Source organism: Lemur catta, chromosome 11 (assembly GCF_020740605.2).
Source record: "Lemur catta isolate mLemCat1 chromosome 11, mLemCat1.pri, whole genome shotgun sequence".
In the NCBI taxonomy this organism is placed as follows: domain Eukaryota; kingdom Metazoa; phylum Chordata; class Mammalia; order Primates; family Lemuridae; genus Lemur; species Lemur catta.
Window position 1 is genome coordinate 70,476,704 of NC_059138.1, and position 17,174 is coordinate 70,493,877.

At 35.1% G+C, this 17,174-nt stretch overlaps 1 protein-coding gene across 4 annotated transcripts in view; it reads left to right on the forward strand.

Moving 5' to 3' along the window:
- Window positions 1–15,641, forward strand: part of CCDC126 (coiled-coil domain containing 126) — a 36,064-nt gene extending 20,423 nt beyond the window's left edge. For all 4 annotated transcript variants that reach the window (XM_045564334.1, XM_045564333.1, XM_045564335.1 and 1 more), the window contains one exon: window positions 13,839–15,641. In XM_045564334.1, coding sequence (XP_045420290.1) covers window positions 13,839–14,023 — 185 coding nt within the window. In that variant the 3' untranslated portion in view covers window positions 14,024–15,641. The remainder of the gene's footprint in view (window positions 1–13,838) is intronic.
- The last annotated feature ends 1,533 nt before the right edge of the window (window positions 15,642–17,174 follow it).

Consider the following 17,174-nt stretch of genomic DNA (forward strand, 5'->3'; position numbering starts at 1 on the left):
GGTTTCAGTACTCACTGTAGTTTTCAGTGTGGGTACCCAGGCCCTCAACTGCTTTACGTGCTTCAGAAAATACATCTCAGAGCTTCTGTGGTGGCGGAGGTTTTGGAGTGATGTAGAAGATTTAGGAATCAAAATTGCTTCATAGACAGATTTCACCTATTCATTCTGTTTTTAGTCCCTTCTTTACCCTTATTTTCAATAGTATCTGGCGTAAAATTCCTGGGCCTTTTGGGGTGGGGTTCTATGGAGAATATTGGATTGTCTCTTGGCTTTTGTTACTTCTCATTTAAGATTCATCTTTTTCAGGTCTGCTGAGTCAGTTACCTTCCAGCTTCTGAAGTTTTGTTGTTGTTATCTCGTTTTTTGTTTTATTTGGCCTTGTGGATTTATTCCTTAAAAAGAAAAAGAGAAAACACCTTTATTGTTTTGTTGGGTTATCTAGAGTCAGCATAGGTTAGATGCCTATGTTCAGTTTACCATCTTTACCTGGAAATGCCCTGGTAAAGACACTTTCTATTTTTCCTTCTCCCCTTTATGATAATTTTCCTGAAGTGATGAGGGTTACTCTGCATTTGCTCTTAAGGATCAAATTTAGATTCCTAGAGATGAAAGAGTGGGTGTAAACTGAGATGGAGGTACTTGTGACAGATACAGATGCATAAATTATATTGTTTTCAATTTTGTTTCCCTTTCTTCACATCCTCATCAGCATCTGTTATTCCCTGTCTTTTTGATAAAAGTCTTTTTAACTAGGGTGAGATAATATCTCATTGAGGTTTTGATTTGCATTTCTCTGATAATTAGTGATGTTGAACATTTTTTAATATACCTGTTGGCCATTTGTATATCTTCTTGTGAGAAATGTCTATTCAGATATTTTGCCCGTTTTTAAATAGTTTTTTTGGATAGTGAGTTGTTTGAGCTTACATATTCTGGTTCTTAATCTCTTGTCAGATGGGTGGTTTGCAAATATTTGTTTCCTTTGGTGTGCAGAAGCTTTTTAGTTTGATGTAATGTCATTTGTCTATTTTTGCTTTGGTTGCCTGTGCTTTTGCAGTCTTTCTCCCAAAATCTTTGTCCAGACTAAAGTCCTAAAACATTTCCCCAACGTTTTCTTCTAGTAGTTTCATAGTTTTAGGTCTTAGATTTAAGTCTTTAATCTATTTTGACTTGATTTTTGTATATGGTGAGAGATTGGAGTCTAGTTTCATTCTTCTGCATATGGTTATCCTGTTTTCCCAGTACCATTTATTGAAGAGACTGTCCTTTCCCCATTGTATTTTCTTGGCACCTTTGTTGAAAATGAGTTGGCTGTAAATATGTGGATTTATATCTGGATTCTCTATTCTATGCCATTGGTCTATGTGTCTGCTTTTATGCCAGGACCATGCTTATTTAGTTACTATAGCTTTGTGTGGTATATTTTGAAGTCAGGTAGTGTGATGCCTCCAGCTTTGTTCTTTTTGCTCAGGATTGTTTTGACTCTTTAGGGTCTTTTGTGGTTTCATAAAAATTTTAGGATTGTTGCTTCTATTTTTGTGAAGAATGTTATTGGTATTTTGATATGGATTGCATTGAATCTGTAAATTGCTTTGAGTAGTATTGTCATTTTAACAGTATTCTTCCAATCCATGAGTATGCGATATCTTTCCATTTTCCTTTTTTTTAAACAGATTTTTTTTTTTTTGAGACAGAGTCTCACTCTGTTGCCTGGGCTAGTGCTGTGGCATCAGCCTAGCTCACAGAAACCTCAAACTCCTGGGCTCAACCAATCTTCCTGACTTAGCCCCTTGAGTAGCTAGGATATAAGTGCCCAACACTGCACCTGGCTAAATTTTTTTTTTTTTTTTTTGTAGAGACAGGGTCTCTCTGTGTTGCCTGGACTGCTCTTGCACTCCTGGCCTCAAGCGATCCTCCCAACTTGGCCTCCCAAAGTGATGGTACTATAGGCATAAGCCACTGTGCCCAGCCGAATGTGTGCTTTAATAGGCAAAGTGAGTTTCTTGTAGGCAGCATATAGTTGGGTCATGTTTCTTTATTCATTCAACCACTCTATGTCTTTTAATTGGAGAATTGAGTCCATTTATGTTCAGTGTTATTACTGATAAATAAGGACTTACTACTGCTATTTTGTTGATAGTTTTCTGGCTATTATTGTAACTCTCCTCTTTCTTTCTTTCTGTCTTTTTTTGTGGTTAAGTGATTTTCTCTGGTAGTATGTTTTAATTTGTTGCTTTTTATTTTCAGTGAATCTATTATCAGTTTTTACATTGTGGTTATATTATAGGCTTACAGAAAAATCTTATAGATATATCACATTATTTTAAAGAGATGACAACTTAGATCACAAAGTAAAAAATAGAAAACAACAAAGAAAAAATGAAATAAGAAAACAAACCTAAACATTAATTTCATCCCTTCCCACATTTTGACTTTATGTTGTCCCAGTTTGTTTATTTATTTATTGAGACAGAGTCTTGCTTTGTTGCCCAGGGTAGAGTGAGTGCCATGGCGTCAGCCTAGCTCACAGCAACCTCAAACTTCTGGGCTCAAGTGATCTTCCTGGCTCAGCCTCCCGAGTAGCTGGGACTACAGGCATGCGCCACCATGCCCGGCTAATATTTTCTCTATATATTTTTAGTTGCCTAGCTAATTTCTTTCTATTTTTAGTAGAGATGGGGTCTCGCTCTTGCTCAGGCTGGTCTCAAACTCCTGACCTTGAGTGATCCTCCCGCCTCGGCCTCCCAGAGTGCTAGGATTACAGGCAGGCATGAGCCACTGCACCCGGCCTGTTGTCCCAATTTATATATTTTTTATATTACCTTTCTCAACAGGTTGTGGTAGCTATTACTGTCTTTGATAGATTTGTCTTTTGGGCTTTATTATAACTTATGAGTTGATTGCATACCACAATTACAATATTATTTTGGATTTTTCCAAGTACTTAATACACCAGTGTTTTTTTTTACCTTCAAATGTTTTCTTTTTACCTGTTACTGTTGTTTTTTTTTTTTCAGATTGAAGAATTCTCTTTATCATTTCTTATAAGATGGGTCTGGTGGTGGTGAATTCTCTCAGCTTTTGTTTGTGTAGGAAAGTCCTTTTTTCTCCTTCAAGTTGGAAGGATAGCTTTGCTGGATAGAGTATTCATGGATGACAGTTTTTTTCTTTCAGCATTTTGAAAATGTCATCTTACTCCCTCCTGGCCTGTCTGGTTTCTATTGAAAAGTCTGTTGCCAGACAAATTGGAGCTCCTTTATATGATATTTGCTTCTGTTTTCTTGCTGCTTTTAGGATCCTCTTTTTGTCCTTGACCTTTGAGAGTTTGATTATTATATGCCTTAGTGAAGTCTTATTTGGGTCAAATATGTTTGGTGTTCTCTGACCTGCCTGTCCTTGGATATTGATCTCTTTCTCAAGGTTTGGAAAGTTTTCTGTTATTTCTTTGAATAATCTTTCTACCTCTTGCTCTTGTTTACCTCCCTCTTGAACACCAATAATTCTTATATTTGGTCTTTTGAGGTAATTTTCTGTATCTTATAGGTGATCTTTATTCCTTTTCATTCTTCTGTCATTTTTCTCTTCTGACTGTATATTTTTAAGTAGCCTGTCTTTGAGCTCACTGATTCTTTCCTCTGCTTGATCTACTTTGCTGTTGAGAGCCTTTAATGAATTTTTTAGTTCAACAAATGTATTTCTTACTTCTAAGATTTGTTTGATTTTATTATTTCTATCTCTTTGTTACATTTCTCTGATAAATTTCTGAATCACTTTTTTGTGTTACCTTAAAGACCACTGAGTTTCCTAAAACTGCTATTTTGAATTCTTTGTCAGAACATTCACATATTGCTATCTCACTAGGTTCATTCACTGGTTCCTTGATTTGTCTATTTGGGGAGGTCATGGTTTAGTTTGCTGTTGTTTCTTGTGGATATCTTTGCATTGAAGGATTAGTTATTTATTTCAGTCTTCTCTGTCTGGCTTGTTTTGATTTTTATTGGCTGTGTCTGCTCAGAGATTCTTGTAATTTATGTGTTAATTTTCTTTCTTTCTTTTTTCCCACTTGGTTGCCGCTACTTTTTCAGCATTAGATGGTACCTTAAGTTCAGGATTGCCTTGGTTGTAGTAAACAGTGCCCTTCTTCCCAAATGGGGGAGGTCCCAAAGGGGATATTCTGGTAGTGCAGGGTGGCTGGCTAGGGGTTCATGCCCAGGGGACTTGTGGAACAAACCTTCTATAGTGTGATGCTGTTGAACAGCCACTATGATTTGGCATCTTCTTTAGCCGAATTACAGTACAGGATTTTCAGAGCTGGGAATGGTAGTCCTGCTTCCCCTTTTTGTCTCTGGCTGTCCTCAGGATATTTTTCCCTTCAGGCACTTCTGATGCTTCCTGTGGGTTGAGGCAGGGACAGGTATCCTGCCAGGGATGGTGGTTAAGCTGGTTGTCCACCTCATTCTCACTTTTTCCAGTGTGGAAACTGTGAGTTAGGGGGAAATTTTCCATGTGCTTGGTGCTGGGTGGATTGGAGAGAGGAGTGTCATAGATATGGAAGTCAAATTCTCTTAATGTCTGCTCAGAATTTTTTCACTTCTTTGTGGCCCAGGGAACTGTCTCATCCTCTTCATATTTGAGTTCTGGGATATTTCTGTTGATAGTCTTGGCACTGTATATCTATTTTTGATTTTCTGTTGAGGGAAATGAAGCCAGTTTGCTTCTATGCTGTTGTTTTGGAACTGGAACTCTCCATTACACATTGTATTTTAAAAACTGTTTTAATACTTAGTATATAGCAGGGATATTTCTGTGTCAGTGAATATATACATACATCATTTAATGGCCACATGGTATCTAAACAGTTCTTTGAAAAAAATTTTTTTTACAAATTTCTGATTATAAAAATATGTTTATTGTAAATATTCAAATATTACAGAAATATACAACAGATAAGCAAAAGTAGAGCAGAAATAATTCAGTTAATTTGGTATATATCAGGGTTGGCATACTTTTTTCTTAAAGGGCTAAATAGGAAATATTTTTGGCTTTGTGGATTATATGATATCTGTTACAATAAATGAGCATGGCTGTGTTCCAGTAAAACTTTCATTTTCAAAGATAGGTAGCTATCCAGCTGTAATTTGCCAGTTTATGGTATATATACATATTCCAACACATTGCTTTATTTTGAACAAAAATGAGGTTATACTATGCACACTGGTTTGCAACTTATTTATTTTCACTTAACAACTATGGATATATTTCCATGTTATACATATAGGTCTGTCTCATCCTTTTTAATGACTTAATATTGTTTCATAAATATGCCTTTCTTTCACTTATTCTATAATGATAAATAATTTGTTGGTACTTTTGTGTTTTTTTTTCAGTGCTACAATATGTGTATGAAGTATATGTGTATACATTTCATGTTTGTGTGAATGTTTCAGAAAGATAGATTTTCTAATAGTGGAGTTGTGAGGTCAAGGATATGTACACATTAAATTTATTAGACATTTGTCAGATTGCCCTCCAGAATAGTTCTATCAATTTACCTTCTTACTTACCACTTTCCCACCAGTGGAAAAGTGCCAGTTTATTCATACTTTTCCAATTCTATTTAATTTTAAATGGCATCTAATTGTTTGCTTTTGCATTTATTTTCTTTCAGGATAGGTTAAACTGTTTTTCTTATGTTTGTTGGCTATTTGTATTTTTGTATGTATGAGAACGAATTGTTTGGGTCCTTCGATAATTTTTCTACTGGGGTATATGTTTATTATTTGACTGATTTTTTTATAAAGACATTAATGCTATCTATCATATGTTACAAATGTTTTTCTTCTTCAAATATTTTTAAAAAATCCTAGTCTACAGTGAACTGTTACTATTTCAAAGGCTGTGGACAGATTAAGTCAACTTTATAGATAACTATCTGTAAATTTTGGACAGTAGTTTGTGCTTTCTCTTTAATATATAATCATTTTTAACTGCCTTATGTATTTTTTCCACATTCTTAGTCCTCTCTGATGTAATTTTGTTTCTTCCTATGTAATATTCTCTCTTGGATTTTGTGGTTGGTCTAGAACAATGCATCAGGGATACTTGCTCTAAGCCTCACATGGACTGCTCTGGAACGCTTTGCAGTTGGTGCATGGTTTCCTATACCTGGTTCTGAATCCCCAGCAACCAATCCTTAACCACCTTAGGCTTTTCTGTTCAAAGACTGACCCTGCATTCTTTTAAGGGTTTTGGTTTTCTTATCTATCAGTGTAGCTAAACACTTAAAAAAAATAGACTCCACAAATATTTTAGGGGAATAATTTAATGTTAATATTTAAATGTTCTTCTGCAAATAAAAAAATCATTAAAAAACAGTTGCTTTTCCACACAAATCTACCAAAAATTTCCTTTAGTAAAATGAGATTAAAATTTCTTTCTTTAATCAGTTTTTCAAATGTATAAACTATTATAGAAGTAATGAATGGAAACAGTATTATAAACATTTTCAAAAAGCAAGCTATTTTAGGGTATCTTTTATATTAATAGTTAAAACCAGTTTAGAAAAAAATTTTTAAAACAAGGACTTCTGGGAAGATGGAGATCCATCTCTTTCCCATTTCTATGTTATCTCAACAACAGAATGGAGGGGACAGAGGAAAGAATCAGTGAATTGGAAATAAGAATGTATTAATATCCAATCTAAACAACAGGCAGAAAAATAAACAAATTCAAAAAAAAGAATGGAGCTTCAGGAACTTGTGGGACTGTAACAAAAGATCTAATGTTTATGTCATCAGAGTTTCAGAAGGAGAAGAGAATGAAGGCAGAGCTGGAAAAGTACTTGAAGAAATAATGGCTGTGAACATCCCATATTTGGCAAAAGACACAGACCTCGGCCGGGCACGGTGGTTCACGCCTATAATCCTAGCACTCTGGGAGGCCGAGGTGGGCGGATTGTTTGAGCTCAGGAGTTCGAGACCAGCCTGAGCAAGAGTGAGACCCCGTCTCTACTAAAAAAAAAAATAGAAAGAAATTAGCCAAATAACTAAATATATACCGAAAAAATTAGCCGGGCATGGTGGTGCATGCCTGTAGTTCCAGTGACTCGGGAGGCTGAGGCAGGAGGATTGCTTGAACCCAGGAGTTTGCAGTTGCTGTGAGCTAGGCTGACGCCACGACACTCTAGTCTGGGCAACAGAGCAAGACTTTGTCTCAAAAAAAAAAAAAAAAAAAGACAAAAAAACAAAAAAGACGCAGACCTCAGATTCAAGAAGCTGAGTGAACTACAAGTAAGATAAACTCATGCCAAGATACATCACAATTAAAATTTGGAAAAAAAAATGGTACCTTACCTATAGGTGAAAAACAACTTTTGGAATTTTTCTTTACATGTAAAATTTATATATTTACATATATAGAATGCTCTATAATCTCATTTACATAGCACTCCAACAGCAGTAGAATATACATGTTTTTCAAAAGTCCATGGAATAGTCCCCAAAATAGATGATATCCTGGGCCATAAAACAAACCACATCAAACTTAAAAGAACTTAAAATCATACAGAGTCTATTCCCTGACCACAGTGGAATCAAACTAGAAATCAATAATAGAAAGATAATAGGAAAATCTCTAATAGTTGGGAACTGGACAACATAATTCTAAATAGTCAATGAGTCAAAGAGGAAGTCTCAAGAAATAAATACATTGAACTGAATAAAAAGGAAAATGCAACTTTGAAAATTCAACTGAATAAAAATGAAAATGCAACGTGGATAAAGCAGTGCTGAGAGGGAAAGTCTTGATAATTTAAGCTCCTACCTCAAGAACCTAGAAAAAGACAAGCAAAATAAACCAAAAGCAAGTAGAAAGAAGAAAATCTTAGCAGAAATCAGTGAAATTGGAAACAGGAAAACAGATAAAATCAATGAAATAAAGATCTTGTTTTTTGAAAGGGTCAAAAAAATTGACAGACTTCTCACAAGACTGAAAAGGAAAAAAAGACAAATTATCAATATCAGGGAAAACAAAGTATCACTGCAGACCCTGCAGAAATCAAAAGGATAATAAGGGAACACTATGAACAGCTCTATGTACATAAAGTTGATAGCTTAGATGAAATGAATCAGTTCTTCAAAAAACAGAAACTGCCATAATTCAACCAATATGTTATAGACAATTTGAAGAGCCCTATAACTATTTGGGAAATTGAATTTGTAATTTAAAAATTCTTCCCCCCAAAAACTCCAGGCCCAGGTGGTTTGGCTGGAAAATTCTATCAGAAGTTTAGGGAAGAATTTAATTCTATGTGATCTTTTCCAGAAAATAGAAGAGAAGGGAATATTTCCCAGTTAATTTTATGAAGCTGGTACTACCCTTGTACCAAGCCCAGACAAATACAATGTAAGAAATAAAAACTGCAGATCAATATCCTTCCTGAGTATAGATGCAGAAATTCTTAAGAAAATATTAGCAAACAGAATTCAGCAACATATAAAAAGAACTAAACATTAAGTGGTGTTTATTCCAGAAATGCAAGGCTGGTTTAATATTTGAAAATCAATCATTGTAATATTGTACACCAAATTAACAGACTAATAGGAAGGAAATGGGTGTTACTGTAAGAGGGCAACATAGGGATCCTTGTGGTGATGGAAATATTCTACATCTTGACTATCAATGTAAGCATTCTAGTTTTGATATTGTACATATTAATAGCTTTTTAAGATGTTACCATTGGGGGGAAAACTGGGTAAAACGTATTAGAAATCTCTGTAGTTATTGTTTCTGAAAACTCTTTGTATATCTACAGTTATCTCAAAACAGAAAGTTAATTTAGCAATTAAGGGAAAAAACCCTAAACCAAACTTGTAAAATGGGTAGTTCTTGGATTCCAGATGTGTTTAAAGGAAAGACAATCTCAAAATTCCTATTAGAAATGATTTTGATGTGGCTATTTCAAACATAGCTTATTTATGGTGATTTTATATCATGTAGGCAAATCTGTTACCTTGCATTTCTTTTCTCGAGAAAAATTAGGTGTATTTTATGTACTGAGGCATTTAATTTGTATTTAATGTTTGATGAGAACATACCTTGGTCCACTCATGATATCTAAGTAGTGTGCCTTGCAATCTTAGGTGGGGAAGTAATAAAATATTTGTTGAATGAGGTAATTTATTCAGCACTCAGTGGGAGAAGGTAGCTATATTAAAAATGTAAAAGATTAAACAATGAATGTACATTATTAATCATAGAGTTGATGAGGTTTTTGAAAGCACTTTCACCCAGCAATATTCTCTTTGCTGTGATGTGTAGTTTGTATTCTTAAGAAGCATTCTTGTTTTACTGTCACCTTCATAATAAATCTTTACACTAGATAAACTTTGAAAATCAAGAAGTGACTTCTAAATTTTCTTACTTGTACCATTAAGCTGATATCTAGTGGTGGTAAAATAGCAATTTGAATTTGAAAAATATTAATGAGGAATAGTTTTTTATTTGTACAATATATATTATAAACACTTCTGTGTTTTATTTTCATTAGTCATTTTGTACTTTACAGTTTTATTTTTTTGTGTGTACATTCATGTTTACATTTATTTAGATCTGCCTTTCTGCACTACAGATTTGTGGCAGCTAACATTAAGAGTACAAACAAGGCCGGGCGCGGTGGCTCACGCCTGTGGTCCTAGCCCTCTGGGAGGCCGAGGCGGGTGGATCGCTCGAGGTCAGGAGTTCGAGACCAGCCTGAGTGAGACCCCGTCTCTACTAAAAATAGAAATAAAAATTATCTAGTCAACTAAAAATATATATAGAAAAAATTAGCCGGGCATGGTGGTGCATGCCTGTAGTCCCAGCTCGGGAGGCTGAGGCAGTAGGATCGCTTAAGCCCAGGAGTTTGAGGTTGCTGTGAGCTAGGCTGACGCCATGGCACTCACTCTAGCCTGGGCAACAGAGTGAGACTCTGTCTCAAAAAAAAAAAAAAAAAAAAAAGAGTACAAACAAGAAAATAGCATTGAGGTGTAAATAAAAGATAAGTAAGAGACATATGACATAAGTAGGGAGTCTGCAAGGGCATGTGTACTTGCTGTTTGTGCCAGTCCTATGACTGGTTACCCTCAGATTTATTCTTTACCCTTTCTCTTTTCTGTTTTAAAGGGAGAGTGATTACAGTAGGTGGCATTTTTCAAGTTCCCAAATCAGCTGGCTTCTGCCTGGGTTCAGCCATTGGGAAGTATTGACAGGAGTTTGGAAAGTAGGAGGAAAGGAAAGTATTTTTCTCCCTCTCTGCACCCCTTTGTAGTGCCAACTTCTGCCAGACAGCCTGCCTTAGTTCTGTTTTTCTACTTGGTGACCTTGGACTTGGGCTCTGGTAAATTACTGCTTTCTCCCTCTGATCTATAGTTTTAGGGATGATAGTGACTTCCTGCTGTGCCTCACAATCTCTGATTATGTTTAGCATAGTTAGGATCTTTTTATACCCAATATCTTTAGCATATTTAATAACAGCGTAGCCTTCTTTTGATTTTTATGTACTGTGAAATAATCAGGCTAGGTACAGTTTTGATAGTATCTATGTTCTTATGTGCCTTTGTGATGACCTATTTTTTTTTCTTCTTAAACTGATTGATTTCATCTCCCAGAATAGAGAAGTTTAAGCAGAAATAGAGCAACCTTAAAGGATTTTATTTCCTAAATCTGATCCTCATGTCGTTCTTAACAATGATACCACTTACCAAACACATGTAGACCTTCAGCAAATGTTCATTTCAAATATTTGTTGAGTGTCTGCTGTGTGATGGAGCAACAAACTGGGTGAGCTAAGAGTAAAAGGATGGGATATGACATGGTCTCCAGTTTCAAGTTGCTTTTAGAGGTTCTGAACAGGGCTTATGATGTGGAAGGGGTTCTTATTGTTAGCACCTTCAGTGACAGGGCTTTGTGGGAAAGTATTATGAATTCCCATATAAAGTAAGTATATAATTCCCATAAATATATAGTCCTGTGACATGTGGACATAAAGTTGTATTGTGAATACAGAGAAAGGGGGATGTTTGGTGTATTTGAAAGAACTCCCAAGTTCAGGAAACTACCGTTTTGTTCTGGTTTTTCAACTAAGTGATTTGATATCATGGAGCAAGGTAATTATGATCTCTTAGTCTCCTGTTTTATAATATTTTATTAAGACAATTGATTTCAGAAAATTTAAAAGGAGCTATATATTTAATAATAATTTAGAAGATTGTTAAGTCATCATATAGTTGTTTCCTATCCATCTCAACTTTTTCTTTAGTTGCTAATTCCTAATTCTAACTCTAATCAGTGATTAGACTGTACCTTTATAATTCATGTCACACCTCAGCTTGGTGTCAAGCCTCCTGGAGCTTTAGCTTCATTTTATGTTAATGTGCTGTGTTAATAGTGTATCACCATTATTCTTTCTAGCCTTCTTTGGCCTCGGTTGCTACTTCTTCAGATATTACAAAGGAGGTAATTGCCAGGGAAAAACAGATCCAATATTTATCATTGAGTCTCACTGTGGAAGGTTTTTAAAAAATATATAATTCTCTATTTACCAAATACTGTTGCAACTGAAAGGTCTTAATAAAGAAATGTCTCCTCTCCCCAATCTTTTATTTTGAAAATTTTCAACTCTACAGAAAATTTAAAAAAATTGTATGGTAAACGTCATATATTCTTCATTTAGACTCACCATTTGCTAACATTTTTTCCTATATCTGCTTTATCTTTTTTTCCTACATCTGCTTTATCTTTCTTTCTCTCTATATACAAATATCTTTACTTATTTCTTTTTGGTACCATTTGGAAAGTCTCATTCTTCCATGACTAGACTTCCTCAAATAGTTTTCCCCTCATTTTATATTAATTTGTATTTTTGATAAGCATTTTCTGATCACCCTCTTCCACCACTTACCACCACTACTCTACTGCTTTATTCTTATATCTTTTTTCCTTTTTAAAAAATTGAGCAAATTATCTGTAACATAAAATTTGTCATTAAACCATTTTAACGTGTCCAGTTCATTGGTATTAATTACATTCATAGTGTTGTGCAACCATTACTACTGTCTCTTTCCAAAACTTTCACTATTCTAAATAAGAAACTTTATAACCATCCAGGAATGAATCTTTATTCCCCCCTTCACCTGGCCCTTGGTAACCTCTAATCTACTTTCTATCTCTATAAATTTGCCTATTCTAGATATTCTATATAAATGGAATTGTACAATATTTGACCTTTGGTGTCTGGTTTATTTCACATAGCATAATGTCTTCAAAGTTCATCTGTATCATAGCATGTATCAGAACATCATTCCTTTTTGTAGCTGAATAATATTCCATCGAATAATCCCTACTTTTGTTTATTCATTTATCTATAGATGGACACTAGGTTGTTTCCACCTATTGGCTAGTATGAATAAAGCTGAAATGAACATTGGTTTGTAAGTACCCCTTAGAGTCCATGCTTTCGATTTTGTTTTTTGGTATATACCTAGGAGTAGAATTCCTTGGTCATATGGTAATTCTATGTTTAACTTTTTGAGGAAACGCCAGACTTTTCCACAGCAGCTTCACCATTTTATATTCCCATCGGTAATGTATGAAGGTTTCAATTTCTCCACATCCTCGCCAACACTTACTTTTCATTTCTTTGATTATAGCTATCGTAGTAGGTGGTATGTCATTGAAGTGGAATATCATTGAAATTTTGCTTTGCAGTTCCCTAATGACTAGTGATGCTGGACATCTTTTCATGCACTTATTGGTCATTTGCATATCTTCTTTAGAGAAATGTCTATTCAAGTCCTTTGCCTATTTTAAAAATTGGTTTATCTTTTTGTTCAGGAGTTATGAAAGATTTTTATATGTTCTGGATAGTAGATCTTTATCAGATAAAAGGATTTGCAAATATTTTCTCTTATTCTGTAGGTTATCTTTTCACTTTCTTGATAATGTCCTTTGATGCACAAAAGTTTTAAATTTTGATGGAGTCCAATTTATCTATTTTTTTCCTTTTGTTGCTCATGCTTTTCTGATACTTTACTAACAGAACAACCATTAGTAAATTTATCTGTTGTTAGGTGATTTTTCCCCTAGTGGTCCCAGATTAGGGCTTGGACTGCTTTTTTGGTCCAGGATCAACAAAAAATAACAATATGAGTTGCCACTAATTATATACCTGGTATAGGCTAGGTGACTTTGGGAAGTCTGAGAAAAGAGAATTCTAAGGCAGAAAAGGCTCATATTATTCTTACCAGGTAAATTCTACTAAGACCTCATAACTTTCCAAAGAGTTTTAGAAGATATAGTCTTCCCCATCATTTTTCTGGAAGAAATTTGAGTCAGAACTACCACTGGTGTGCCTACTGCACTGAACAGGTTTCTGACATTTGTCCTTGACCATAGCCTCCATGTTTCTGCATTTCATTGACTCTCTTACTTAGCTAGCTTTTTACTTTACCTGCCTAGTCCACAGTATTCTTTACAAACTTCTTAAGAAACTGAAGGTAAATGGGTTACTTTACAGAGGGATACCATTTTGAACCAGACTTTAAATTTGTTATATTGTACTAGAAAATTAGAATTTCCCCCACATCTGTAACTCTGAAATTCCTTTTGGAAACTCTTTATGTGATGCTATTGATTAAAATAATTAGACTTTTTTCCTGTTTATGATATGAGTACATTCTCTCTGATATGTTTTCTCTTGGATAATCCAATAATTGTTCACCTTTTTCCCTCAAACTATAAAAACACAAATATTAAGTGCTTTATTAATGTTTAATATGCTTTATTCTGATTTTTCCCCCTAGCGGATCTGAAAAGAACAATTGCTGTCCTTTTGGATGATATTTTGCAGCGCTTGGTGAAGCTGGAGAACAAAGTCGACTATATTGTTGTGAATGGCTCAGCAACCAACAGTACCAATGGTACTAGTGGGAATTTGGTGCCAGTAACCACAAATAAAAGAATAAATGCATCAGGCAGCATTAGATAGCAGTCGAAGATCACCTTGTGCTGCTACATCCACTGTGGATTGTATCCTCTGGCAGAGAAGCTTTTTAATCGCTGGCTAGGACAGCTTTTCAGTAAAAGCTCTACACATTTTCAAGGAGTATGCTGGATCCACGGAACTCTAATTCTGTATATAAAATTTTAAAAGTAATTAGTTTGCTTTCAGGCAAATCTCTTCAATGCTGTACTGTATCCTTAAAGGGAATTTGGTAACATGGTTGATGTAGTAAGCAGGTAGGTGATTTTTGTCTAAATCTTTTGTGTTTCAGATTAAGCCGAAACAAAAACACTGAAAGACATGGATTCGTTTCTATAAAATATTTATTTAAGTATGTAACATGTTTTTCAGATAAGTGAAGCATATTGTTATTGATTAATCATTCTTTGTTCTCAATAGATATAACTGTTAGACAAAGGCTATTAGAAAATGTGCTTACTTCCAGTACTATATTTTGTTACTCAGATTATGAGCAGAGAAAGGAAATATAATGTTGAAAATAATGTTTTGCAACCATGACCCAAAGAATGTGTTCATTTGCACTATCCTTCAAAATAACTGAAGGTTTAATTATTGTATATTTAAAAAAATTACATTTATACGAGTATAATCTTTCTGAAATGGGTAGCAGCCACTGTCCATAACCTATTCTAAATATTGGGGCAGTTTATTAACAACATTAAAATAGTAGTAAACTGTAATCTCATACTTAAAATTTTCTTGTATTCTGAAGAGTAAAAGATATTTTTATGATGAGATTAAAAATAACTAGATGAGATTAAAAATAACTAAAGTATTCATGATTTTTCACATACATGAATGTTAAAAGTTTAACCCCTTGAGTATCTGTGCTGTCAAGAAAGCACATTATTTCCATACTTGGGTAATTTTTGCTTTTATTATGTTGGTGAGGAAGGGACTGAGGTATTTGGGAGACTGGGACTCTTGAGGATTTTAGCCAGATGTATATAATAAAGATACTTGTGCTACAATAAATTGCTTGGAAAATGTTAACATTATATTATATAAGAGTATCCTGCTTTATGAAATTTTGGATTTGTATAAGAGATACAGTAGATAACCATTTTATATAATGACCGCTTAAAATAATTAAGAACATTTAAAATATAAATTATGAAGATGACTATCTTTTCAAGAAAAAAAGCTACTGTATATAAGAGATTCTAATCTTGGGTAATTCTAGTATGGAATAAAGTACACCTTTATTTAAATTTCCCTTAGCAAATCTAATTGCCATATGGTGCCCTATATTTTATAGTATTTATTCTCTATAATAACTGCTTAAGAGCAGCTAGCTTCTAGATTCAGACTGTATTGAATTTAGTTTGGGATACTGTATTGTTCATTATTACAGTATGCTACCACAGGTAGCAATAATTATAGTATTTTATTAAGTATGTGAAAATATTGTTCCATGAAAGATAGATTTCCAAACTCTGTTCTCTGTACTCTACCTTTATGTGTACATATTAATTATATACCATTGCCAGGTGAAACTTGGAATAATTGTTCAGTCTCTTTTATTAGATGTGGACATTCTTGTTTTTTGTTTTCAGGGATCAAATAAAATATATCATTTGTATTTACAAAGTGTTTTTATTTAACAGTGGTTGTACATTTAATAAATGATAAATGATTGAAAGGAATCTTAAGATAATTTTGAGTTTTGATCATTTTAGGCTGACACAGGCATGTAAGCACTACCATAATCAAGATAAATAGAATATTTCCATCATCCTAGAAAATTCTCTTGTTTTCCCTTGTAGTTTGTCCCTTTCCCCTGGCCCTGGCATGCACTGATCTATATTTTCTCTCTAAAGCTTTGCCCTTTCCAGAATGTCCCATAAATGGAATCATATATTACTTAGTTTTTGTGTTTGGCTTTTTCACTTAGCATAATGCTTTTAGGATTGTAGCATGTTAAAGTAAAGAGGGGCAGCCCCAGTGGAGGGGCCAGGCTTAGGCAATCTAAAGTATGTTTTTCACTAATTTTTCTTGGTTCTGTCTATAGGATAGAGGTCTTAGGTAGATAGTTAGGATCTCTGGCTTTTCTAGGGACAAGGGTACCTGCTTTGGTGCTATCTCCAGCAATTCTCCACCTGGGAAGAAGGATAAGGGCGGGCACTCCATTTTGCTGTTGCCCCACCCTTAATCCTATCCCGAGCAACTGCTACACCTGGAGAAGGAGGGAATGCTTTGTCAATCTGGGAATTCCCCAGCCCAGGCATGATAGAATTTAGAAAGTGACCTAGAGTAACCTAAGGGTAATTATTATGCCATTAGCTTGAATCTGCATTGCTGTTCATCTCCACAGATGGGCTTTCAGAGAGCAAGTTCTATATGTAGATGCAATTTTGAGGACACCTGTGGATCATTTGATAATATCCTACACCTCCTGAGAGCCCGCCCCCAGACTGAGCTAATAAAAGGAAACAATCTGAGAATTCAGAGACTGAGTGAGTGAGTCTGTCTGTCTCTACTTGCAGAGACAGACCCATTTTGTTCTACAATAAACAGCTGCTTGTGTGAAACTGCTTCCTGCCTGAGGTTATTCTATAACATTGTCCCTGCTGGTGATTTTTCCAAGCAAGGAGTCAGAGGACGAGGATAATAGTCTAGACTTGACACTTTGGTGTGTCTGGTTTGGCCAAGAACACACCAAGAACTGAGGGCAGACTGCCACCTGACAGAGGGACAACTCCTTAGTGAGGATTTCCTGGGGCTATCTCTTTTTCTGTTGATCTGTCTTGGTGCTGGGTGTGTTATCCTAGCCTCGTTTGGTACAAGCATTTCTGTACATGATTTCTGAACGTGCAGAAGCCGGCCTCTTGGATCACTTACAGGGTATGACCAACAGCCCTGCGCTCAGAGGTCCCATGTTTCTTTTCTCACTCAGCCCTGTATCGGACATTGTGTGCAAGGCAACAGTCCATTTCACCTTGTGAATCCTGACGGTTATAGTTACTGCTTCTGCCCTTTTTCACCTGATAATCTGTACCTTCTGTCTAAAACATCACCCCAATTCAGCAGGAAGTAGCTCAATGACATCACCCCTCCTCCCATAGATATGGAAGGGTAAAATTGACAGCGGGGAATATTTAACAGAAAATGGCCT